Source organism: Caretta caretta, chromosome 6 (assembly GCF_965140235.1).
Source record: "Caretta caretta isolate rCarCar2 chromosome 6, rCarCar1.hap1, whole genome shotgun sequence".
In the NCBI taxonomy this organism is placed as follows: domain Eukaryota; kingdom Metazoa; phylum Chordata; order Testudines; family Cheloniidae; genus Caretta; species Caretta caretta.
In genome coordinates, this window is record NC_134211.1 from 17,121,974 (window position 1) to 17,149,171 (window position 27,198).

Here is a 27,198-nt window from a genome sequence, read left to right on the forward strand (position 1 = left end):
AGGTCTGTATGTTCCTGTGCATCAGTGGGGTTCTACCTCTGGTATTTGGCTCTGTGTCTCGTGGGATTTCACCACAGACCAGGGGCCCCTGGGATTTCACAACAGACCAGATTGCTCCTCTGGAGTTTAAGGTCTCCAGGAGGAAAGCTGTGGGGCTGGTACCAAGCAGGGCTTATGCACTAAGTCCCCTGCAGGACTCTGTTGGTCTCCTCTTCCACGTTCCCCACTGTTAGGATACAGATATTCAGCTCTGTCTGTAAAGGCCTATACTCTGAGAATTTAGGTGTATTCTTCTCACTAAGCTAGTTATAGAAGTATAAAAGAAAGAATCAAATCACTGTCTGCCAGTGTAAGGGCCTTCTCTTACTGTGACAATCTGAGGCCCTGTTCTTAGGCTAAGGCCTTTGGCTAAGCAACAGAGGCAGCCATAAGCTGGGAAGTGACCGGTCACCTCCTCACATTCCAAACTAGTCACATTGAAATAAGGTGCTACTGGGCTGTCAGGAATACAGTCCTGTCCTGATAGTGCCTATCACCTCCAGAGAAAGGAAAATGCCTAGAAAACGTAAAAGGAAACTTAGTTTGATAGCATCCTGTCTGGCAAGAACTCACTTATCAATAGCTGGGATGTGAAATCCTCACTTCTGTATTGTTTTGTCATTATAGTTCCCACTTTGCTATTGTTTGTCTGTATAATCTCTGTCTGGTTCTGTGATTGTTCCTGTCTGCTGTATAATAAATTTTGCTGGGTGTAAACTCATTAAGGTGGTGGGATATAATTGGTTACATAATCATGTTACAATATGACAGGTTTCAGAGTAACAGCGGTGTTAGTCTGTATTTGCAAAAAGAAAAGGAGTACTTGTGGCACCTTAGAGACTAACCAATTTATTTGAGCATAAGCTTTCGTGAGCTACAGCTCACTTCATCGGATACAATATGTTAGGATCAGTTAGTTAAATTTCAGGAAAATGATTGGTTAAGGTATAGCTAAGCAGAACTCAAGTTTTACTATATAGTCTGCAGTCAATCAGGAAGTGGGAGTGGGGGGGGGAAATGGGAACAGGGAATGGGAGTGGGGAACTTGGAATCATGTTTGGCTAAGGGCAGGAATGGGAACAGGGACACAGGTGTAAGGCTCTGTGGTGTCAGAGCTGGGAAGGAGGATACTAAGGAAGGAAACTGGAATCATGCTTGCTGGAAGTTCACCCCAATAAACATCAAATTGTTTGCACCTTTGGACTTTGGGTATTGTTGCTCTCTGTTCATGCGAGAAGGACCAGGGAAGTGAGTGGGTGAAGGAATAAGCCCCCTAACACCCACATCCGTGCTGCTCCCAAGATCAGCATTAATAGGAGCACTGGTGTTCCCAAGAGCCAGGTGCTACCAGATTAAAAATGGATTGTTGACCCTGGGATGGAGAGTTTGGGGACCAGAACCTTTCAGTTCTGGGAGGAACTCAACTGCTTCTTTTGAAAAGAATAAAAAATAAACCAATTACAAGAGGGAAAAAAACATTTATTTGAAAATAGTCCCCGCACATTTCTGCCAAGAAGAGCTCTACAAAAATAATTCTCTAAAGAGAAAATTCTGAATAATCACAAGACGAACAACATTGACCCTCCTCAAAAACTGCAGGATCTCGGAGGGCTTTGAAAGCCACGCAGTCTGCTTTTGGGATGGGGAAAACAGAGCAATGTGAGAAACCTCCCCCCCACCCCACCCCGTCACTATAGTGACCCCTCCAGAACAACTGGAGCATCAGGAGAGCGCTGCCCCTTCATCCACTCAGTAACTGAGCACTCCAGCCCTTGACAATTTAAACAGCAGGACAAAGGCAAGCAGAGCAGAGTAAGGGAACTTGCGGAGAAGTCATCCAGCTGGGGAGAATCCTGAGGGGTGGTTTAGTTGCCATAGTTAAAGCCATAGTTGTTCTTGTTTTGGTTCCCCTGTTGAATTGTTTGCGAGACGGCCACAGCTCCTGTTGCCACGAGGACAATGATCAGAATCACTGTCAAGATGCTCAGTACCAGGACCGCGATGTTCAGGCACTTGGCAGTCTTGCCATAGCTTCCTGCTCCATTGGCGTCACCCAGAACTTTGCGATCTCTGGCCTGGGGGGAGGAAGGGGAAGTAATAAGGGTAAAGAGTGAAATGCTTGAGGCACCAAGGCCTGCTTCTCAGGGCGGTTGTGAACTTGCAGCTCTCAAGACTTTGGTGGAAGTTCTGGGTGCTCATCAACTCTCAATATCCGTCTCCAACTAGCCAGTGCTGCTGGCAAGCAGAGGTGTGGGGGGAAATGAACAGAGTGACTCCTAACACTCTGCACATCTGAGACCTCCCCACTCTGACTTTAGCTTCCCCTTGGGCCCTGAACTCTCCTCTCTTCATATTTCCTATGGAACTGCCTCTCGCTCTCTCTGCGACCTCGCCCATGTGCTCCACTGCCTTTACAGCCCCTCAGCTGAAATCCTCCTCCCCAGAGGTTCTCATCTCCCCTAACCTTGATTTCCAGCAACTCCTCTGTGGCCTCCCTTAGCCCCATCCCTCAAGATGCCAACACGTGTTTAACCACCCTACCTGCCTGCTCACATGCCCCAAGAAGCACACATGGATCTTCTGCACCCTCAGAACTGCCCCTCTCTTTCCAGATTAAGTTCCAAGTTGCCCTCCTTATTTTTAAGTCTCTCCATAGATTTGCTGTAGCCAATTTCACCAGCTCTCTCGCTCCCTCTCATCCTGCCCACTCCTTTCAGTCTTCTAGCAGCTTGTCTTTCGCCTTGCAGAGAGACAAGGCGGGTAAGGGAATACCTTTTATTGGGCCAAATTCTGATGCCAAAAGAGACAAAGTTGTACATTCCACCAACTTCTGTTGGGCCATTAAAAAAATATGACCTCACCCACCTTGTCTCTTATATCCTGGGACCAACAGAGCTACACCACATTTACACACGGTCTGGACATTTTCAGTAGGGAGAAACCTTATGGCTGAATTACCCATTTATTCACTACTGTATATTATGTCTTTATCTCATTGTTTAATTTATTCCATGGAGCACCTGGACATGCACAGTTGTCAAGGCGTGCAGAATTCAGACAGAGAAGTCCAGTGACATGTTGATTGCACTGCCCAAGAGAACCAGCAGAGCTCCAGCACTGCCAGGCAAAAACAGGCAACCAGTAAATTCAATAACAGAAGGGGCCTTTATGAAGTCCAGCTTCCTGCAGCACAGAGAATTTCACCCAACAATCCCTGCATTTAACCAACAACTTGTGGTTGAAATAGAACCTACTTCCCAGTTCTCTCAGGAGAGAGCTTTCCTTTATTCTTTCTTTCTTTCCATTATTAGGGATTTATCTATTTGGGATGGGATTCCAGAATCAGGTAGCGTGTGACTTTAAAGCAATATAGTTCTAGTGGAATAGCTCCGTGTGCATGCTCTTATTTCAGAATATTTGCCATCATGGATTCATGGTGTAAGAAACGTGTAAGGGACAGTGTCGTGTTTGTAAAAGTAAATATTCCTAGGAGTGCATACTTAGTAGAAGGTAAGGGGTATATTATGTGTGGGTAGTGAGCAGGTAGAGGCGGAGATTAAAGAGGAATCTTTATAGTTTAAAGCACCAAAAATGTAACTCAATCGGTCAGTTCTAATGGGACATCAATGTCACCACTTTATATACATTGCTTATAGAGAGCATCACTGTGTAGCTAGGCCAACACCTTCTGCATGCACAGGCCCTACCAGTTAAGATGAGTACTCCACTGCTTCCCTCCTCCTCTCTGGACTTAAAATAAAATAAATGTAATTTACATCTGGACTATACAAGACTTTAAAACATTCAAGACCGGTGAAAGACATGATGACTAATTGTCTTGGGGCGGGGGGAGGGAGAATTCCTGCAATCTTCTGGGGTTGACCTGGACCTGGCTACTGTTGTCAAAATTAAGGCCCACTGTGCTTCTGAATGAGAGCATCCATACATGGGTTTATGGCAGTGTAACTTGTGTGCATTAACATCACACCTTTAGCATCACACCGTGTAGACAAGCCCTTATTAGTAAAGGGAAGCAACTAAGGGAAATTAGGGGGGGAGGCCTCTTAATGCCTTTAGTTTAAAATGCTTTAACTCGTTTTCCCATGACACCCACACATATAGGGGGTTGCAGACATTTAGATACAAATACTGCCCCAAAGTGCAGCAGAACGAAATATGCAACGTGCCTAAAAGGTGGATTGAAATTAAAATATGCAATTAGAAGTATAAACAATTCAGTTGAAAAGTCAACATTTAAGTATGCAACAAACAAAGTACCAGATGTGTAAAGGGTGCGCTTTAGTGTTTGCAGGATGGGGGGTTACTTACAGAAATAAGGATTTTTTAATAAATTTGCAATTACAAAGGGTGGGAGGTCAGGGAAATCCCATGTTACTGGAAGTCCAAAATGGTACTGAACGCTATAGCAAAGTACAATCATTTTAAGTATATGGATTCCTTGGGAAAGGTAACAGCAAAAATATGAAGCCAGGGCAACCTAAAGGCTCTGAAACAGAAAGCAGGGCTGTCCTTAGGCATAGGCAGCTGCAGAGGGCATGAAAATTTGGGGCACCCCTGGGTCTTAGAGTCCACCCTTCACCCTTCCTATCCCTGTTCTGACCCTTCCTGCAGGCTCCCACAGCTAGCTGCTGCAGCCTGGTGAGTCTTCCTCTGGAGGGGATCTAGTAACTTAAAAGTGAAAAAGCCTTCCAGCCTGCCAGACCTATTAGCACAACATTGAAACTGTTAAAGAGCCATTCAAGTGGTAATGAAGCCAATTTACAGGCATTTGCCAACCCCAAGGTACATACTGTCAGTTTCCGACTTTACTGACAAAACCAGTTATGCATTACGGTAATATTTACTCAGACTGCGTTAGGGCTAGTCTACACTGGCAATGTTAAAGCGTTGTGACTCCGCCACCGTGAGGCGGGCCGGGCGGCTCAGTATCCTTTGCTGCCTCATCCCTCCCCCTCCCCACCGGGCTGTGAGCCTGGGCTGCTGGTCCGGCATAGTGGCACCAGTTTAATAATACAGCGTAGGGCCCCATAAATCCTAAGGACGGTCCTAACTGAAAAGCACATTAAAAGACCCCAAAATTGTTCTTTTTTAATTTAATCAAGTTTAGGTGCATAACTCATGATTTTTGCATTCTTGGCTGTCAACTTATCATGGGGTTCTAGGTTTAAACAAGTTACAGTAGAAGTTTGCCTTTGAGAAGGATTTCCTGCAAGGTAGCACAGTGCCCTTAGAGCCTGAATTTTAAAAATATTGCAAAAAGAAAAGGAGTACTTGTGGCACCTTAGAGACTAACCAATTTATTTGAGCATGAGCTTTCGTGAGCCACAGCTCACTTAAGTGAGCTGTGGCTCACGAAAGCTCATGCTCAAATAAATTGGTTAGTCTCTAAGGTGCCACAAGTACTCCTTTTCTTTTTGCGAATACAGACTAACACGGCTGTTCCTCTGAAAAATATTGCAGCGACTCGTGGGATTTTCAGACGCATGTGGGTGCTTTCAATCTTAAGGAAAATCTGGCCAGTAGTGGGGACCCTTTTCCAAGAACTAGGGTGCTTGATAGAGGTAAAACAACAGTTGACAAAGGCAATCCCCATTGGAGGATCAAAGGCCACTGAAGAAGTTTTTACACCAACCCCAGGAACCAGTCAGCCTTGAAGGCATATGATCCCAGAATAAACTTGTGTTATAAAAACAAAATGGCATTAAAAACTGTAAATTAACTGTAAAATTGCAATACACACAGGAAATGTTACACTAGACCAGAGGTGGGCAAACTACGGCCCGCGGGTCGGACCGTCCTGCCCTGCCCTTGAGCTCCCAGCCGGGGAGGCTAGCCCCCGGCCCCTCCCCTGCTGTCCCCCCTCCCCTGCAGTCACGTGCAGCTGGCTCCATCTGGGCAGCAGGACTGTGAGCTCCTGCCAATCTGATTGGCATGTGGGGGGTGCGGGCGAAGCGGTGGTGCGTGCGGGACGGCAAGAGGGGTTGGGGTTTGGATAGGGGTCACAGCAGTCCGGGAACAGGGGGAATGGATAGGGGGTGGGTTCCCAGGGGGCCCGTCAGGGGTGTGGATAGGGGTCGTGGGGGGATTGGATAGGTGTGGGAGACCCGGGGGGCCTGTCAGGGGTGTGGATAGGGGTCAGGGCAGTCAGGGGACAGGAGCAGGGGGGCTTGGATGGGGGTGGGGTCTCAGGGGGGCAGTTAGGGGCAGGGCGTGCCGGGAGGGGGCAATCAGGGACAGGAAATGGTAGGGGGCGGATAGAGGGTGGGGCCCAGGCTCTTTGGGGAGGCACAGCCTTCCCTACCCAGCCCTCCATACAGTTTCGCACCCCGATGTGGCCCTGGGGCCAAAAAGTTTGCCCACCTGGGGCTAGACGCTCTGTACAATGTGATTGCTGAAGCTCCGAGCGACTGTTCCTATTTTCAAAGCTTATTTGCTATTAAAAATACAAATTAAACAGCGCAATGACATCCCTCCCCACAACGTTACCAGAGGGAAAATGGCAGACGGCGCTGACCGTAATAAAAAGGGCATTTTACAAAACAAATAAATGTACAGGAGTGAAACTGTATTCCCAGTGGATTACAAGAAAAGGAGTCCAGGTCAGGGACTCACACCCTTGGGGCGGACAATTTTGCAAACTGCTAGGAGGCTTTCTGCAGCCACACAGCTGAGAAGGGATCACTTGAAACGCTGCTAACAGGCCTGGCAAAAATGGTAAGGTTTCGGGTGGGGTCGCCTGTAAAATCCGTCTCTGATCCAGGTCTCCTTTGGCCGCTCCATCCATGGTTTCCGAGCGGGAGGAGCAGCCTTTAAGATCACAGCCCTGGGAAGCGGGTGCCCAGCCCTGCCTGGCTGCCCCGCACCTGGGGACTCGCCTCCCCCGCCCCGGGCCGGGCACCTGTCACTCGCGGGCAGCGCCCCTGGCCCCGGAGCCGCCCGGGCTCACCTTGAAGGAGAAGACCAGAGCCATGAAGCCGAGGCAGCAGACGTTGCAGAAGACGGTGTTGAAGAGCGACCAGAGCACGAAGTCGCGGGGCGGCTCCTCCCCGGGGCCGCTCTGCCCGGGGCCGCTCTGCCCGAGGCCGGTGTAGGGGTAGGAGTACGGGGGAGCCGAGGCGCCCTGCCCCATCTTGCCGCCGTCGCGGGGCTGCAGGTCGAGGCTCACACCGGGATCCATGGCGAGGGCTCTGCCCGCTCCGGAGCGGGGGCTCCAGATATGCCGCGCGGGGTGGGGCCGGCGGGGGCGGAGCTGGGCCGGCGCGGGGGCCGGGGGCAGAAAAGAGGGGAAACGAAACTCACTCCGGAGCCCGGGGCAGGTTGAGGAGGGGCGCCCCAAAGCGGGCGCTGCAGGGGCACGAGCTGGGGGAAGGGTGTTGTAGGGCAGGGTGGAGAACAAGCCGCGATTCGTTTAAAAGCATCCAAACAGCTGGGTTGTTTTTTTTTTATTGTTATTATTTAAATCGGATTTTGGTTTTGATAAAATCCTTTTTGAGGGAAAAACCCTATCTCGAGACAGTTTTAATTAACCAGCTCAAAGAGATCTCATCATGGAATCGGGATTCTAAATTCTGAGTCTCTCAGAGGAGACAATATATTCGTGTAATGTTTAAGAAAAGTTTTTATAAATGAGTTCCAATAGTTCTTGGATTAGGGACCCAATCTTATGGGGAGCCAGACGCTTCTGTAGAGATTATTTAGGTTAATCTTTCTATCTACCCAATGGGACTCAGTGCTCAGTGTAGAAGATACCATCAGAGATGCTTAGTTTTGCAGTTCTCAAACTGTGGTTTTGTGTCTCCAGAGGTACCATGCTTCTTACCAGCAAAAATGTTTTAAAATAAGTAAACAATATAGAGAGATGAGGAATAACAGACCTCAACCCTATTGTCCCTCTGCAAATCTGTGTACACAGAGTCAATCCCTGACCTCTCTCTGAAAGTGCAAAGTTTCAAAAAGTTCAATGAATAGAAGATTGTTGGGGGCAGAATAGATGTGGACAAGGAGAAGAAGTCTGGAGATTAATGTGAGAAGGGAGGGACAGGCAGTAGAAACAAAAGTGAAACTGTTTGAGCTGCATATTCCAGAAGTCTTGAGGTCTTTCTGAGGGTAGCCTTCGTTGATTTGAGATCTACCAGACCATTCTCTCGCTAGAGGGGAAAACCGATAATGGTACAGGCAGCAGTTTGGGAATAAGAACCTTTCAAGAAATATGTGCTTGCTGATGATGTTTTAAAGAAAGTCACACCAGTGAACTCTTAGAATCATAGAAGATGAGGCTTGGAAGAGACCTCATGAGGTCATCTAGTCCAACCCCCTGCTTAAAGCAGGACCAATCCCCAACTAAATCATCCCAGCCAGGGCTTTGTCAAGCCGGGCCTTAAAAGCCTCTAGGGATTGCGATTCCACCACCTCCCGAGGTAATCCATTCCAGTGCTTCACCACCCTCCTAGTGAAATGGTGTTTCCTAATATCCAACCTAGACCTCCCCCACTGCAACTTGAGACCATTACTCCTTGTCCTGTCATCTTCTACCACTGAGAGCAGCGTAGCTCCGTCCTCTTTGGAACCGCTCTTCAGATAGTTGAAGGGTGCTATAAAATCCCCCCTCATTCCTCTCTTCTGCAGACTGACACAGTTGGCAACGGGCTTTGTTGCAAGGATAGGTTCCTGGGTTAGTGGTTCTGTTGTGTGGTATGTGGTTGTTGGTGAGTATTTGCTTCAGGCTGCGGGGCTGTCTGTAGGCAAGGACTGGCCTGTCTCCCAAGATTTGTGAGAGTGTTGGGTCATCCTTCAGGATAGGTTGTAGATCCTTAATAATGCGTTGGAGGGGTTTTAGTTGGGGGCTGAAGGTGACCGCTAGTGGCGTTCTGTTATTTTCTTTGTTAGGCCTGTCCTGTAGTAGGTGACTTCTGGGAACTCTTCTGGCTCTATCAATCTGTTTCTTCACTTCCGCAGGTGGGTATTGTAGTTGTAAGAAAGCTTGACAGAGATCTTGTAGGTGTTTGTCTCTGTCTGAGGGGTTGGAGCAAATGCGGTTGTATCGCAGAGCTTGGCTGTAGACGATGGATTGTGTGGTGTGGTCAGGGTGAAAGCTGGAGGCATGTAGGTAGGAATAGCAGTCAGTAGGTTTCCGGTATAGGGTGGTGTTTATGTGACCATCGTTTATTAGCACTGTAGTGTCCAGGAAGTGGATCTCTTGTGTGGACTGGACCAGGCTGAGGTTGATGGTGGGATGGAAATTGTTGAAATCATGGTGGAATTCCTCAAGGGCTTCTTTTCCATGGGTCCAGATGATGAAGATGTCATCAATATAGCGCAAGTAGAGTAGGGGCTTTAGGGGACGAGAGCTGAGGAAGCGTTGTTCTAAATCAGCCATAAAAACGTTGCCAACTGTGCCCACATATCTATTCAGGGGACACCATCACAGGGCCTAATAACATCAGCCACACTATCAGAAGCTCGTTCACCTGCACATCCACCAATGTGATATATGCCATCATGTGCCAGCAATGCCCCTCTGCCATTTACATTGGTCAAACTGGACAGTCTCTATGTAAAAGAATAAATGGACACAAATCAGATGTCAAGAATTATAACATTCATAAACCAGTCGGAGAACGCTTCAATCTCTGTGGTCACGCAATCACAGACATGAAGGTCGCTATCTTACAACAAAAAAACTTCAAATCCAGACTCCAGTGAGAATCTGCTGAATTGGAATTCATTTGCAAATTGGATACTATTAATTTAGGCTTAAATAGAGACTGGGAGTGGCTAAGTCATTATGCAAGGTAGCCTATTTCCCCCTGTTTTTTCCTATCCCCCCCCCCCCCGACGTTCTGGTTAAACTTGGATTTAAACTTGGAGAGTGGTCACTTTGGATGAGCTATTACCAGCAGGAGAGTGAGTTTGTGTGTGTATGGGGGTGAGGGTGGGGGTGAGAAAACCTGGATTTGTGCTGGAAATGGCCCAACTTGATGATCACTTTAGATAAGCTATTACCAGCTGGAGAGTGAGTTTGTGTGTGTATGGGGGTGGGGGGGGAGTGAGAAAACCTGGATTTGTACTGGAAATGGCCCACCTTGATTATCATGCACATTGTAGGGAGAGTGGTCACTTTGGATAAGCTATTACCAGCAGGAGAGTGAGTTTGTGTGTGTGGTTTTTGGAGGGGGTGAGGGAGTGAGAGAACCTGGATTTGTGCAGGAAATGGCCCACCTTGATTATCATACACATTGTAAAGAGAGTGGTCACTTTGGATGGGCTATTACCAGCAGGAGAGTGAGTTTGTGTGTGTGTGTGGGGGGGGGGGGGGCGGAGGGTGAGAAAACCTGGATTTGTGCTGGAAATGGCCCAACTTGATGATCACTTTAGATAAGCTATTACCAGCAGGACAGTGGGGTGGGAGGAGGTATTGTTTCATGGTCTCTGTGTGTATATAATGTCTTCTGCAGTTTCCACGGTATGCATCCGATGAAGTGAGCTGTAGCTCACGAAAGCTCATGCTCAAATAAATTGGTTAGTCTCTAAGGTGCCACAAGTATTCCTTTCCAGTTCCCTCAGTCTCTCCTCGTTAAGTCACGTGCCCCAGCCCCCTAATCATTTTTGTTGCCCTCTGCTGGACTCTTTCCAATTTTGTCCACATCCCTTCTGTAGTGGGGGGACCAAAACTGGACACAGTACTCCAGATGTGACCTCACCAGTACCAAATAGAGGGGAAAAATCACTTCCCTCGATCTGCTGGCAATGCTCCTACTAATACAGCCCAATATGCCGTTGGCCTTCTTGGCAACAAGGGCACAGTGTTGACTCATATCCAGCTTCTCGTCCACTGAAATCCCCAGGTCCTTTTCTGCAAAACTGCTGCCGAGCCATTCGGTCCCTAGTCTGTAGCGGTGCGTGGGATTCTTCCTTCCTAAGTGCAGAACTCTGCACTTGTCCTTGTTGAACCTCATCAGATTTCTTTTGGCCCAATCCTCCAATTTGTCTAGGTCACTCTGGACCTTATCCCTACCCTCCAGTGTACCTACCTCTCCCCCCAGCTTAGTGTTATCTGTGAACTTGTTGAGGGTGCAGTTCATCCCATCATCCAGATCATTAATAAAGATGTTGAACAAAACCAGCCCCAGGACTGACCCCGGGGCACTCTGCTTGATACTGGCTGCCAACTAGACACCGAGCGTTGATGACTACCCATTGAACCCAACAATCTAGCCAGCTTTCTATACACCTGTAAGCAGTGTCAGGATGAGCTCCACCCTGACATCTGGTGGTGAGGTGTGGCAAATTGTGGAAAAGAACTTCAGGGGCCGATCTCATTTGCATAGGCACACCCACCCCGCCTAGAATGAGACCATAGCTGCCCAAATGGTCACTTTGGCTGCTGTGGGATCCCCAGTGTCTCTGTTATTGGGGCAGGAAGAATAAATTGTTATTACCCTGATTATGGGAACTGTGCTTGGAACTGTATGTGGCCTTTTGTTATGATGGAGGGATTCACCATCAACTAAGTAGCACTCGCTAGGCAAGGGTCATGGGTTCCAAAACTGTGTGAATGGAGAGAGGCTGGGGACAAGTATCAATACTTGGTGGCATGGGCCCCTTGGTGAGGGCCTTACATGCTAATTGCACTTCCTCCTCTCTCCACTGTGGAATATCAGAGCTAATTTTGATTTCATTAGAAGTCTAGTTATAGGCTGCTGAGCTCACTTTGGGCTGACAGTGCACCAGCACTGGGGCTCCCCTACTACAAGCTGAATTCACCTAAGAGCTGAAATCACTGAGTGTTGTGTTAAGTAGTGGGGGAGCCTGAAGATATATTGTGGAGCAGTTTGCGGGACGGCTGGTGAAGCAGTTCGACGCGGAGCAGTGTGTGGATGGCAGGAGCGGCTTGTGGGCCGTGGAGCTGAGCGAAGGAGTTCGTGGGGCGGCTGGCGGAGCAGAGCGCAGCTGAGTGAAGGAGTTCGTGGGGCGGCTGGCGGAGCGGAGCGAAGGAGTTTGTGGGGCGGCTGGCGGAGCGGAGTGCAGCTGAGTGAAGGAGTTTGTGGGGCGGCTGGCGGAGCGGAGTGCCGCTATGGAGCTATGGGGCGGTCAGCTTCAGATCACGTAAGGTGCCTCTTACCCCCGTCCCATTTCCACCCAGGTTGGGAGGTAAAGCTCCGCAGATAAACTTTCGAACTCTGGGGCTGCCCTGACCAGGGACAGAGACTTTTGGGGCATTGGACTTTTGGGACTTTGGGTGATTTGGGGTTGCTGGACTCAAGAACCAAAGGGAAAAGGGCATGCCCCAATTTGCCTGGGGTGGGTTCTTTTTTTTTTTGCTCATGGGTTGTGTTATGAATCCTGTTGGTGGTGTTTCCCCAACATAATGCCACATTGTTTCTCTCTGTTATTAAAAGGCTTTTGCTACACTCAGACCATGTGCTTGCGAGAGGGGAAGTATTGCCTCTTGGAGGCGCCCAGCGGGGGTGGTATATATTTGTCCCAGGTCACTGGGTGGGGGCTCGAGCCGGTTTGCATTGTGTTATTGGAATGGAACCCCTAGATATTGAACCCGGCCCTTGTTGCTGCCAACTCTGACGGGCAGAAGGGTTACACACCTTATAGTCCATTCATCCAATCCATACTTTTTTAACTTACTGGCCAGAAAACTGTGGGAGACCGTATCAAAAGCTTTGCTAAAGTCAAGATATATCACATCCACTAATTTTCCCATATCCACAGAGGCAGTTATCTCATCATAGAAGGCAATCAGGTTGGTCAGGCATGACTTGCCCTTGGTGAATCCATGTTGACTGTTCCTGATCACCTTCCTCTCCTCCAAGTGCTTCAAAATGGATTCCTTGAGGACCTGTTCCATGATTTTGCTGGGGACTGAAGTGAGGCTGACTGGTCTGTAGTTCCCTGGGTTCTCTTTCTTCCCTTTTTTAAATATGGGCACTATATTTGCCTTTTTCCAATTGTCCGGGACCTTCCCCAATTGCCACGAATTTTCAAAGATAATCAGCACCCTTAGATGCATTAGATCTGGACCCATGGACTTGTGCATGTCCAGCTTTTCTAAATAGTCCTTAAAGTGTTCTTTCACCACTGAGGGCTGCTCACCTCCTCCCCATGCTGTGTTGCCCAGTGAGGCAGGCTGGGAGCTGACCTTGTCTCTGAAGACTGAAGCAAAAAAAGCATTGAGTACTTCAGCTTTTTCCACATCGTCTGTCACTAGGTTGCCTCTCCCATTCAGTAAGGGTCCCACACTTTCCCTGACCTTCTTCTTGTTGCTAACGTACCTGTAGAAACCCTTCTTGTTACCCTTCACATCCCTTGCTAGCTGCAACTCCAGCTTTGCCTTAGCCTTCCTGATTATACCTCTGCATGCTTGAGCAATATTTTTATACTCCTCCCTAGTCATCTGTCCAAATTGCCACTTCTTGTAAGCTTCCTTTTTGAGTTTAAGATCACCGAAGATTTCACTGTTAAGCCAAGCTGGTCACCTGCCATATTTGCTATTCTTTCTGCACATTGGGATGGTTTGTTCCTGCACCCTCAATAAGGCTTCTTTAAAATACCGCCAGCTCTCGTGGACTCCTTTCCCCCTCATATTAGCCTCCCAGGGGATCCTGCCCATCAGTTCCCTAAGGGAGTCTAAGTCTGCTTTTCTGAAGTCCAGGGTCCATATTTTGCTACTCTCCTTTCTTCCTGTTGTCAGGATCCTGAACTCAACCATCTCATGGTCACTGCTGCCTAGGTTGCTACCCACTTCTGCTTCCCCTACCAATTCTTCCCTGTTTCTGAGCAGCAGGTCAAGAGGAACGTGGCCCCTAGTTGGTTCCTCCAGCACTTGTACCAGGAAGTTGTCCCCAACACTCTCCAAAAGTTTCCTGGATGGTCTGTGCATTGCTGTATTGCTCTCCTCATCTACCTCATCTTCTGATCCAGTGGTCTATAGCATATGTCCACCACTACATCACCCTTGTTGCTTTCACCTCTAAATTTAACCCAGAGACTCTCAATAGGCTTTTCTCCAGTTTCACACTGGAGCTCTGAACAATCATATGATGCTCTTACATACAATGCAACTCCTCCACCTTTCCTCCCGTACCTGTCCTTCCTTAACAGTTTATACCCATCCATGACAGTGCTCCAATCATGTGAACTGCCCCACCAAGTTTCTGTTATTCCAATCACATCATAGTTCCTTGATTGTGCCAGGACTTCCAATTATTCCTGCTTATTTCCCAGGCTTCTTGCGTTCATGTACATACACCTAAGATAACTAGCCAATTGCCCTACTTTCTCAGTATGATTCAGGAGGCTTCCCATCTTGTACCCTCCTCCCTGTGTTTCCTCCTGGTATCCCACTTCCCCACTTACCTCTGGGCTTAGGTCACCATCCCCTGGCAAACCTAGTTTAAAGCCCTCCTCACTAGGTTAGCCAGCCTGCCTGCGAAGATGCTCTTCCCTCTCTTCGTTAGGTGGATCCCATCTGGCGGAACTGGTGGAAGTCACTTAAGCACATGGGTTCAGAAACTGTTGAAGTGATAATCTCACTTTTAACAGCAGTAGCTTCTTCTGCCGGTGTAGAAAGAATATATTCATTCCAAACTGAGAAATTGTTTGGGACCTGAAAAAGCAGTAAAGCTTGTTTTTCTTTTCCAGATTATGAACAAACAGGAAAATGAAGGTGAAGACGACTGAGTTAGCTGCAGAAGCCAATATTGTAAGTTTCTCATGTTGACCTGGCGGACATAGTTGATTTTTTTTTTTAATATTTCATTTAACTATTTCAGTTAAAAACAATTTTAACAAAAACAAACCTGATTTTAAAAAACTTGAATGTTTAAATTCAAAAAATCATATGCTTGTTTTGTTAAAATATGATATGTTTGCTGTTGAAGAAAAAAATTCAGAATACATAATATTGTTGTTTTAGTTAAATAAAACAATTTAAATGTCTGTCTGGTGATGTTCTCCTCTTAATACAGCGTGGCAAGAAAATCCTCCAAATATTAATAATTAACCTGTTGAACTGGAGATAGTTCACCTCCCACTGACTTCATAAATATCTGCTTCAATTACCTTTGGTAAAAGAAATATCAAACAATCATTCATTTTCTGATATATCTGTAAAACTAATCTGAAAAGTTTTCAAAATAAATTACATTAACAATGTATAGTGTGTACCTTCTAAAAATGAAACCTACATCTATCTCTGAGTTGTGAAGACTATGTATTAAGGTTATAACAACCAATAAGAATGCACTTTTATTTAGAAATCCATGATTAAATCGAGCCTTCCTGACTAGTGATTTAAATCAAATCCACCCTGTTGTAGGGACATGCTAGGGGAGGCAGAACTGTAGGGGGCAGGCTGGGGGAAGTAGGGGGAGCTCGCTGTAGGGGTAGAGGCTAGAGGAAGAGGGTATGATAGGGACAGATCAGTGGAGGAGGAGCTGGCGGGGGCGGGTTGGGGAAGCTGAATCTGTTGTTATGGGGTAGAGGCTGCGGGGGTTCAGGGACCTGGATGTGTTGCTATGGGGTACAGGCTGAGGGATCTGTAGGGAGCGGGGTGGGTTGGGGAAGCTGGATCTGTCACTATGGGGTACAGGCTGGGGGAGCTGTAGCGGGCGGGGTGGGTTGGGGGAGCTGGAACTGTCATTATGGGGTACAGGCTGGGGGAGCTGCAGGGAAAGGGGACAGGCTGAGGGGGGCAGACTCGGCAGGCAGACCGAGAGGGGATTAGCCAAGGGGGAGCAGCCTGTAGATGCAGTGGAGAACAGTAGCAGTGGGACTATCATGGGGGCAGGCTCTGGGTGAGAGCAACAGGCTATGGGTAGGGTGTGACTGGAGGTGTCCGCTCTCCAAGAGGCCAAAAGCCCAAAGCACAGAGGTAAGGGGAGGGAGAGAGCAACCCTGCTTTTCCACCCCCTCAGCATGTAACTGGTTGCACCCACTCACCCTGGCCTGCTGAGGTGCAGCTCAGGGTAACGGTGGATGATCATTCTACCAGTATCTCAGCCGCTTTGCAATGGAGGCCTTCTGCATCTGGGGGCTCCGAGTTGGTTTCCATCTCTGTTGTGACTCTCTCGCCCTCATTGGACTCCAAGCCAGAGGAACATTCAGACACACTGATTTTTGTGGGCTGAGCCTTTTCATTTAGACCAGTCACTTGTTGGGGTGCTGCACAGCCTTTGAAGTACCCACTTGTTGGAATGCTAAAGGTCAAATGCAGAAGTAAAAGATACTACAGTAAGTTGCAACTCACATGCAGAGCGGGCAGCAAGGATTCCAGGGGAAGCACCAGTGGTCAGCGTTAGGAGTAGGGGCTGCGCCAGGAGGAGCAGAGCAGATGTTAGAGGGAACTAGACCGGGGCGAGTGAGAACCCAGGGGAAGCTGCTAGTGGCTCTCGTGTGACCAGACACAAAAGCTAGGAGCTCGTGGCTCTCCGTTTGTGTGTGAAACTCAGTTTGAGTTCTAGGAAAGCCTGACTCCTTAGCATCCAGACTCTCTCCTTCTTGTGAATTCACAAGAGAACCCAGTCAGGGCTAAGGAGGAGCTCTGCCCTGGGTTATGTGACTGCCTCTCCCCCTCTGGATCTTCCTTCTGCAGCTGCCCCCTTTGCAGGCATCTCTCTGCCTGGAGAGCTCCTCTAGGGCAGTGATTTTCAAACTTTTTTCTGGCGACCCAGTTGAAGAAAATTGTTGATGCCTGTGACCCAACAGAGTTGGGGATAAGGGGTTTGGGGTGTGGGAGGGGCTCAGGGCTGGGGCAGGGGATTGGGGTGCGAAAGGGGGTCAGGACTCTGGGCTGGGGAGTGAAGGCTCTGGAGTAGGGCTGGGGACGAGGGGTTTGGGGTGCAGGAAGGGGCTCTGGGTTTGGGGGTGCTCAGGGGTGGGGCAGGGGATTAAGGTGTGGGCTTGGGGCATGGGCTTACCTTGGGCGGCTCCGGGTCAGCGGCGCAGAGGGGTGCTAAGGCAGGCTTCCTGCCTGTCCTGGCACCGCGGACCGCGCTGTGTCCCGGAAGCGATCAGCAGCAGGTCCGGCTCCTAGGTGGAGGCACACAAGCAGCTCCGCGTGGCTCTTGGCCACAGGCACCGCCTCCCCCGAGCTCCCATTGGCCAGTTCCCAGCTAATGGGAGTGCAGAGCTGGTGCTGGCGGCAGGGGGAGCACGCGGAGCCCCGTGCCCCACCCCGCCTAGGAGCCGGACCTGCTGCTGGCCACTTCCGGGGCGCAGCGTGGTGTCAGAACAGATAGGGACTAGCCTGTCTTAGCCGGGCAGCACCGCCGACGGGACTTTTAATGGCGCAGTCGGCAGTGCTGACCAGAGCTGCCGCGACCCCGTGCCTTACATTCTGCGACCCAGTACTGGGTCGCGACCTGCAGTTTGAAAATCACTGCTCTAGGGTAAGGGTGACCATATGTTCTGTTTTGGTCGGAACAGTCCCTTTTTAGGCCCTGTCCCAGGCTTCCCAATGTTTTTGACATTTGGGGGCCTTGAGCAGCCCAGTGTGCAGGCAGGTGCTGGGGGCCTTGGGCAGTGTGGGGGGCTTGGATCACCCACTCCGCATGCACGAGCAGCGGGGGAGCTTGGAGGACCAGCCCCATATCTTTAAAAAAGGGAAGAAGGAGGATCCTGGGAACTACAGGCCAGTCAGCCTCACTTCAGTCCCTGGAAAAATCATGGAGCAGGTCCTCAAAGAATCAATCCTGAAGCACTTGCATGAGAGGAAAGTGATCAGGAACAGCCAGCATGGATTCACCAAGGGAAGGTCATGCCTGACTAATCTAATCGCCTTCTATGATGAGATTACTGGTTCTGTGGATGAAGGGAAAGCAGTGGATGTATTGTTTCTTGACTTTAGCAAAGCTTTTGACATGGTCTCCCACAGTATTCTTGTCAGCAAGTTAAGGAAGTATGGGCTGGATGAATGCACTACAAGGTGGGTAGAAAGCTGGCTAGATTGTCGGGCTCAACGGGTAGTGATCAATGGCTCCATGTCTAGTTGGCAGCCGGTATCAAGTGGAGTGCCCCAAGGGTCGGTCCTGGGGCCGGCTTTGTTCAATATCTTCATAAATGATCTGGAGGATGGTGTGGATTGCACTCTCAGCAAATTTGCGGATGATACTAAACTGGGAGGAGTGGTAGATACGCTGGAGGGGAGGGATAGGATACAGAAGGACCTAGACAAATTGGAGGATTGGGCCAAAAGAAATCTGATGAGGTTCAATAAGGATAAGTGCAGGGTCCTGCACTTAGGACGGAAGAACCCAATGCACAGCTACAGACTAGGGACCGAATGGCTAGGCAGCAGTTCTGCGGAAAAGGACCTAGGGGTGACAGTGGACGAGAAGCTGGATATGAGTCAGCAGTGTGCCCTTGTTGCCAAGAAGGCCAATGGCATTTTGGGATGTATAAGTAGGGGCATAGCGAGCAGATCGAGGGACGTGATCGTTCCCCTCTATTCGACATTGGTGAGGCCTCATCTGGAGTACTGTGTCCAGTTTTGGGCCCCACACTTCAAGAAGGATGTGGATAAATTGGAGAGAGTCCAGCGAAGGGCAACAAAAATGATTAGGGGTCTGGAACACATGAGTTATGAGGAGAGGCTGAGGGAGCTGGGATTGTTTAGCCTGCAGAAGAGAAGAATGAGGGGGGATTTGATAGCTGCTTTCAACTACCTGAAAGGGGGTTCCAAAGAGGATGGCTCTAGACTGTTCTCAATGGTAGCAGATGACAGAACGAGGAGTAATGGTCTCAAGCTGCAGTGGGGGAGGTTTAGATTGGATATTAGGAAAAACTTTTTCACTAAGAGGGTGGTGAAACACTGGAATGCGTTACCTAGGGAGGTGGTAGAATCTCCTTCCTTAGAGGTTTTTAAGGTCAGGCTTGACAAAGCCCTGGCTGGGATGATTTAACTGGGAATTGGTCCTGCTTCGAGCAGGGGGTTGGACTAGATGACCTTCTGGGGTCCCTTCCAACCCTTATATTCTATGATTCTATGATTCTATGATATGCAGGGGGTAAGGGGTTTGCATGGAGGAGGGGGATTGCGGGTAGGTGGCGGGATGGGGGTGGGCTCAGGCTGGCCCCAGATGCTGGTGAGGAAGGGGATCTCAGGCCAGCACTGAGCTGGTGGGAGGCAGGGAGGGCTCAGGCCGCCCCAGTGGGGGGGCATGAGGGGAGAGGCTCCGGCTGGCCCTCTGGGAAAAATATGGCCACCCTATCTATGTGACCACCCCCTCTTCAGCAGAGTCCCAGGGCTCCTTTGTGGCCACCACCCCCCCCGCAAGCCAGCTCTGGCACATGTAAGAACAAAGCAAGGGAGGGTTGCTTTACGGTGTGTGCTAATTCCAGCTAGGCGTTCGCCTTCCTGCTACTTCTGCATAAGTTACGGTTTCCATTGCAGTACGCTCACTCGCCATGTCTAACAGCCCCCAACACCTCTAACTGAGCCCTGAAATCTTTTGAATAAATTGAAACCCACATGGTTTCTACTTGAGTGTTATTCCCTGTGCACACTGGGAACTGACAATGCGGCAGCTGACCTAAACAGTAACCAATGCCAAGGCCAATGTCTCATGCACACTGATAGGCCCTGTTTGTTTTACAACATCTGAAAACAATTTGATCTGTTCCAGCCAGAGACCTGTGCCTCAGGCCGGCCGACAGAAGTGAGAGCCATGTGCAGCTCAGGGGGAGTCATTTGTCAGAAGAGAGACTCAGAAAAGGGGTAAAAAGTTAAAATAGAAAAAAATCTCCCCCCCAGAAGTGAAGGGAATTGGAGAAGCACTCAGGAATGATTCGCGTGCTGGATGGACCGGTTGATCAGGAGAGGTTGAAACACCGTCATCGGCCATGTCTTCAGCACAGTTCCATAGAAATTGTTGGAGCTTCACCAATTGGCACCAGCCGAAGATCTATCTTGGCTAACTGATAATGATTAAAGAAGGGCTAGAGCTGCCTAGATAGTTAAAAACACAGCCCTGCTGGGCTCCAAGGAGAATCCAGCTCATTCTCATTCCCCTGAAAGGATGTATGAGAACTGGAGGAGGGTAAGGGACCCTGGGGGCTCTAAATGCATATGAAGGAGCCCTCATTCCACCCCAAGAATAACTGAATGGGCAGGTCAGTGGGTTCCATCAGAGCCTCTTGAAATATCAGTGGATAAACTGCGTCTGAGAGCCAGATCCTCAGCTGGTGTAAATTGCTAAGGCTCCATTGTTTTTAATGGAGTGTTACTGATTTACTAGCGCTGAGGATCTGACCCCTTCTGTCTCAGCCCTCCAAATGGCTCAGAGTTTGTAGCTAGAGAAGTCCAAGCCCTGGAAACAGAGAAGGCAGGGGGTTTGGCGCAGCCTCGCAGGGATATGTGTGGGCTGCATTTTCAGTAAGTTCTTGTTTAGTCTGAGCTGCTAAATCTATTGTTCTTCGTTACAGATGGCAGAGTTTGGGCCCTTTCTCCAGGGAAACGTGAACAATGTATCCTTTTTCCAGGTGCTGTGCTCAGTTCTCAGTTTTGCATAAGCATGTGCTCACTGAATTAAGTGAACCCCCTTTGCTTCCCCTCTCCCCCCACAAGTCCCACCTCGGGGTTTACCCCCAGAGCCAATGGGCTCGGCTGGCCTCTTGCTCCTTCCCCCCCCCGGCCACATCCTTAGCTCCAAACCCACATACAGCATGGCCCCCCCACATGGCTGCCTGCAGAGGGCAGCACAGGGCAGCCCTAGGTATGGGGCAGCCCAGCTGGCCCCCCCTGGGGAGATGCAGTTCTGCCTTGGTACGGACAGAGACAGAGGCCAGCCGGTGGCTCCGGTAGAGTAACATGACATCTCAATATTATCAGGACCATCCCCATATTAGGGGTTTTGTCTTATATATGCAACTATACCCCACCCCCAAAAAAGTGTCTAGAAATAGCAAGTGTGAAAAAATCAGGTCACCCTAGGCTCCGGGGGATGGCAGCAGATCAGGAAAATGCAAGGCAGAGCCACGGTAGGTGGAGCAGAGGAAACAAAACTCTGCTGAAGGCTCAGGATGTGTGTGGGGTGGGGAATGAGGGGGGAGGAAGAGATGCCCAGAGTTGGGGAGACGCAGGTGGGGTGTGGCAATGGGCCCTGGGGATCCAGAGTGGGCTGGATTGGCAGGATCGGGGCATTTGGGGTAAGGGGGGGGTCTCACCTTGATGGAGCAGGTCAGTGCAGGGCAGCCCAGGCAGGTGGTCTCATGGCACAGCAGGACATTGCAGAGGGACCAGAGCACAAAGTCCATGGTCTGCTAAGTTGGAAGCCCTGCGCGGGGTTGGGGTAGGGCGCAATCGGGCCCTGGGGCTGCTCATGGCCTGTACCTTGGACTCCATGCAGGGGTGGTGTGGGGGCAGAGTGCAGGCAGCTCTGGAGGAGGGGCTGTGGAGCCCAGGTTAGGTCAGGAAACTAAACTAAACAGAGCCAGGCCCTATATACCCCTACTGCCCCCAGGAGGGATCTTCCTCCTCCCTTCCCCAGCTAGACCTGCCCCTGCTCCACCCATCCACCCCTGATAGGCTGGCCACAAGCAGAGAACAGAAGACCCGAGGTACACCAATGCCAGAGGCCCTCACAATGGCAGGGAATTGATGAGGTGAAATATACCCAGATAATCTGGCACGTGACCTGCACCCACACACTGCAGAGGAAGGTCAAAACCCCGCAAGGTCTCTGCCAATCTGACCTGAGGGAAAATTCCTTCCCAATTCCAGATATGGCAGTCTGTTAGACCCTGGACATAAATGACCCAGCCAAGGCCCTGAGAGAGAGAATGCTTGATTTCACCTCCAACCTACCTAGTGTCCCATCTCCAACTAGGGCCATCCCTTCAGAGGAAGGAGATCCAAAATTAATAATAATAATAATAAAAATTAATAACGCCTCCCAGAATACACTGTGGGGGAGAATTGCTTCCTCAGTGGCTGGCTGAAATCCTGAGGTATGAGCTATAGGAACATAGGCCATAAACCAGAAGTGAGTGTAATGTTCCCCTCTGGTGTTATCCAGACCAGTGATCTGCTAGGTCACTCCAGTCCTTGACTCTGAGAGCCAGCCTTACCCTGCTCTGCTGTGAGAACCCCCACTCTTGGGGTTGTTCACGCACAGCATCTGGCATGTAAGTTGCTCCTTGGATTGTGCAACCAAATGACACTAGCCAATATCTCCGGCCCCAGACACAACCCTAGGAGCCTCCGTCTTGCAGTGTCCAGTTATACCCGCTGTACACTACAAGCTTATATGAGTTCATCAATTTAACAAATAAATTGATATGTATGAGGCTTGTTATCCCAAGGGGAGTCTCTGACATGCTTCAAACCAAACGCACTGCTTCAGGTCGAATAAACAAACAGATTTATTAACTACAAAAGATAGATTATAAGTGATTATAAGTCAAAACATAACAAGTCGGATTTAGTCAAATGAAATAAAAGCAAAACGCATTCTAAGCTGATCTTAACACTTTCAATGTCCTTACAAACTTAGATGCTTCTCACGACAGGCTGGCTAGTTGCTCTTCAGCCAGGCTCTCCCCTTTGATCAGCACTTCAGTCACTTGGTGGTAACGTCTGTAGATGTAGGTGAAAGAGAGAGGAAGAGCATGGCAAACGTCTCTCCCTTTTATCATGTCCTTTCTTCCCTCTTGCCTTTGCCCCCCCCTTCAGGGTCAGGTGAGCATTACCTCATTGTAGTCCCTTCTGACCAAGGTAAGGGCAGTGACTAACTTGAGAGCCCAACAGATCTTTTGTTGCTGCCTAGGCCAGTGTCCTTTGTTCCTGTGAGGCTGGGCTGGGTTTGTCCCATACATGCCCTGATGAGGTGTGAACTACCCCTCTGCTCTTGGAGAATTTTGCCTGCATCTTTTTAAGCCATGAGGACACATTTTCAGCCTCATAACTATATACATGAAATTACAACCTATAACATTACTATAATAACAATGCTCAGTGCATCATGAGCCTTTCGAAGACACCTGACATGACAAACTTTGCATTAGACATCACACAAACATATTATAAGGATGAACATGGGGGTGTAGGATGTTCCCACGAGGTACAGAATGTCACACCACCCTACTCCACTGGGTCCCAGCCCAGGGCCCTAGCAGATCCTCGCTGCCCTCAGCCTCCTCAGTTGGCAATGCACTACGCAGCTCAGTGGCTGGTCTGGGATCCAACAGACAGCACAGCAAGTCTGCCTCCTCCCCTGTCTCAGCCACAGATGAGTTACAGGGCCCACCTTTTATACTTTCTGTCCCGCCCTCTGTGCTTCCAGTGTGGAGGGAGGGGGTTGGCTCTGCTCACCAGGGGGGGTAGGTCAAAGGCAGCGTGTGAACCGCCTGTTTGAGGAGGCTCAGTCTCCCCTGGCCTGCAATACCCAGGGCCCATGGGGCGGGTAATGGTCCCTCCCTCTCAGGACCGGAGGGAGGCCACTTGGACTCATTACGGGGTAGTATTTAATCAAGCTGGAGCCAGGCAAGAACAAGAATAAGCTCTTATTTCAGAACCCCAAGAGCTGAAGGATGATGGATCTAGGGATTTGGTTTGACCCATTATAGAGGAGGGCCAGACAAAAAATTCCAGTCAGCATGCAAGCTCCCCTCCCCACTCTTTGGCTGGGGGGTGGGAATTCCAATTTAGCTTTCTGGGAACAGCTGCTGCACAAACCATCTATTCAAACATTGGGTGATCTTTTTCAGTTTAACCTTAACTCGGAATGTCCTGGCTCTCCACATTGAGAACTGAACTGTTCTTCCAGGATGTTGACATGTTCCCAAGTGTAACATGCTCTGACCCTTAACTCCATCTTAAGGAAATTTTGGTCTAGGAATTTGTTTAGTTTTTCATGAACTGACAGGAAGTGTGTCGTCACAGCTGGGTCACTGCTTCCCGCCCTCTGCAGAGCTTTGTCGCTCCAAATGTTCTTCCTCCCCTCCCCCTTATATTTCCTAATGAAATCCATGAGGAAGGGAGGGCCATAGTTCTGAGCCATGCTCATGGCTTCTACACTCACTCATCGCAAGTTCACTCTCCAGCACACCAACCCACTGATCTGACAGCTCTGCCGGCTGCCGTCAGCCACAGCTGCTCCTGCGGTGCTCCCACACTCCAGAGAGTTTCCTTTTTGTCACCACCAGTGTAATAATTGGGCCTACAAACTGACCCCACTTGTGAGCGCCACCGTGAAAAGTGAGTTAAAGGTCATTAAATGTCACAGTGAGCCTAGAATAATAAATGTTGGTGGGAAAAGGTGCCAGAGGGAGACAGCCAGACCGAACTAGTTCAAAGGAAAAGGCAAAGGGATGTAATTCAAGGAGAGTGCGAAGATCACGCCTGGTAAACAAGAGGAGTGTGGAACTGGAAATCAATGCCCCAATATTGGCAGGTCAGACATCCAACCGAACTGGTGGGCAGAATAACGAGGGGATGGGCGATCCCACCAATCACACCCCGTTAGGGTCCTCCCAATGGGGCTAGGGAGGGGGGCATTGAGTAGAGGTGAGGCAAGCACACTCACTGATTGAACAAAAGGGAAGGTGCAGGGTTCATCCAGATGGCTGCCACCCCCACCATTTCCTGGGACCCAGCCTGACACCCTTGTTCCATTCTCATCCTCATTCTGAGACGTTCTGACTAGAGCAGGCCACAGAGAAGGGACCCAGCTGACACCATCACCTGCATGGGCTTTGGCTAAATCCCGTCCCTCACCTGGGTGTGAGACTTTGTCTTTCCCCCTTCCTCCCATGTGTCCTTTTCCTTCCCTACCTTATGTCTTCTCTTGCCAATCCCTCTCCATTTTCCTTCTGTCTAATGGAAGCCTGACTTCGTTTGCCAGGCCTGCCTGTTCACAACACTGCTGGGACCAGACAGAGGCTACTAAATGCAGTGCCCTGAACAGCCGGATAAGGTACAAGTTTGCCAAGTCTCAGAATGGCTGCTGAGACCACGTGCTGTGTTTTTCCAGCAGTGAGGTTGAAAGTGAAAAATCAACAGCAGCAACCAAAGCTGCATTTTCTCTCTCTGCTGTTCTTCTCTTTCCCCTTGCATGGGACTTGTTTTGTCGTGAAGCAAACAGGATCTGACATTAACAAGAGCTCCAGCTCATGTCAGCTAACTTTCTCTCTTTTCCACAGAGCTCAGTTATTATTTTCCAGACCAGGGGTTCTCAAAATAAAAATGTTGGTGGCCTCAGAGTGCAGCCATCCATTCTTGCTGGTGGCTGCTCTGACAATTTTTCCTAAAGTACTTAATGAACTTTAGGAGAAACAAATAAATATGCACATATACACGTCCAAATCATTGTAATTAATGTAGGGTTTGGGGCTGGTTTGTTTGTTTTAGAAGACTCAAAGATAATGTACAGTTGTCTCTATTCTTTACTGGATGTATCGAGAATAGAAATACAAAGAAGGTGCTTTGCACCTTCTTGTCTTTTTTGTTGTTGGTTCTTTTGCATTTTTTTATTTTACTGGCTAGCTAGTAAGTCTGCTGCTGTGAAAAGTGATCCTTGTCTGTTAATATCTCTTTTCACAGCCTCTCAGCTAGCTACTAGGTCTGCTGTGAAAAGTGACATTAACAAATATACAAATATCAATTTTCACAGCAGACTTCTCAGCCCCAACTCCTGGGGACAAATTAAGCCCAAGATGTGGAGGTGGGGAGGGAGGCAGCAGGGGTCGGGGCAATGGGGGAGGGGGTGAGCCCGGGGTTGGCACACCCACCACATGGCTGGGGGATGGAGCTTACCGCCGCTTGGATGGAGCCTGAAGCCCGCCACCCCATGATGGAAACCTGACCACACCACACCTGGAAGGTGGGGAACTCACTGGCTGCCTGCTCCTCCAGTGTTTGTGTCTCCAAAGGGGGGCAGGGTCCAACCCCTGCTGGTAGCCTCCGGGGAGGGGCCGCTTCCTCCTCCCCCCCCCCCCCCCCCCCCCGCAATCACTATCCAGGAGGCTGTGGCCTCAAGAAAAGCCTCAGTGGCTGCATTTGAGAAATGCTGATCTGAGTAACTGTCAGACAAGGGCTAGGGAAAGGGAGGTGGTCCTTCTAAAGACTCTCCTGCTAAAGGGAACAAGGGATGTTGTTAGGACGAAAGCCTTACTTAATGCTTTACATTTTAATTGTTTGTCCTTCTTTTGCTGCATCTCCAATAAAGTGTTAAAAGAATGTGTTGCCATCAGGGCCGTACCTAGCCATTTTGGTGCCCTACGCGGCCCCCCCATGGGGGTGGGATGTGTGGGGCCACAGGCCTCCGCAGGGGGGGGGTAAAGGGGCGCTGGCCACTGCCTGCGGGAAGTGGAGTGACCTGGCCCCAGCCTGCTCTGGGTCAGGGGGAAACAGCCCCCCAGCACTCGCCAGCAGCGTGGCTGGTAGCCAGGGGAGCAGAGCAGACTGGGGCCGGGTCTCTCTGCTTACCGCTGCTGGTAAGTGCAGGGAGCCCGACCCCTGCTGCAATCCTCAGGGGAAGGGCTGGCTGGAGTGGGGGCAGGGCGGGGGCGCAGCAGGGGCGAGAAGAGGCAGGGCTGAGGCGTAACAGGGGCGGGGGCCATGGGGAAGAGCGGAGCAGGGGTTGGAGCAGCACACAGCTGCGTAGGGCACCAGGAAATTCCTATGCAGCTGTGTACTTTGCATATGGGTAGGGACGGCCTTGGTTGCCATGGTGCCAAGCTGGCCGTGGTCTCTGTATGCCAAACCATAAACCTTGTGTTGAGTTAGACACAAGTGGGGCCATGTTAACACCTTTGGGACCCTATATGCCATCTAAATGAATACACCACCACCAAGTTGCAGTGAAGGGGCTGAGTCTGTTACCCCCAAAATTAGACTTTTGACACCCCGCCATAGCCTGCCTTACTCAATTTATTAATTTGTCTGTTTTGGTAGGTAAAAGGGGGTGGCCCGCTCTCGAGGATTTGCCAGGCTTTTACCGCGGGTTTCTGTCCGGCCTTTGGAGGACTCCCTGGAACAGACTACCTCTGTTGACCCTTGGAAGGACATGGATACAGCATTCCACTCAAAGGATTGACATCCAGCCAGTATTCTTCGAAAACAAAATTATTCTTTATTTAGCACAATATTCCCTAATACAACAAATTTATTAAACGAACAAAGAATCCATA

At 49.6% G+C, this 27,198-nt stretch overlaps 1 protein-coding gene and 1 long non-coding RNA gene across 2 annotated transcripts; one reads left to right on the forward strand and one right to left on the reverse strand.

The window, feature by feature from the left end:
- Positions 1 to 1,497: 1,497 nt before the first annotated feature.
- On the reverse strand, positions 1,498 to 7,274 carry LOC125637899 (dispanin subfamily A member 2b). The gene is made up of 2 exons (XM_048852955.2): positions 7,007 to 7,274; positions 1,498 to 2,114 (listed from the first exon to the last, which is right to left on the reverse strand). Exons 1-2 carry the CDS (start codon positions 7,235 to 7,237, stop codon positions 1,905 to 1,907), a joined length of 441 nt encoding a protein of 146 aa, XP_048708912.1. The 5' UTR covers positions 7,238 to 7,274; the 3' UTR covers positions 1,498 to 1,904.
- LOC142072479 (uncharacterized) lies at positions 6,315 to 27,198 on the forward strand. Its single transcript, XR_012668847.1, has 4 exons — positions 6,315 to 6,774; positions 14,713 to 14,773; positions 20,494 to 20,550; positions 26,963 to 27,198. It is a non-coding gene; the product is annotated as an uncharacterized LOC142072479 (long non-coding RNA).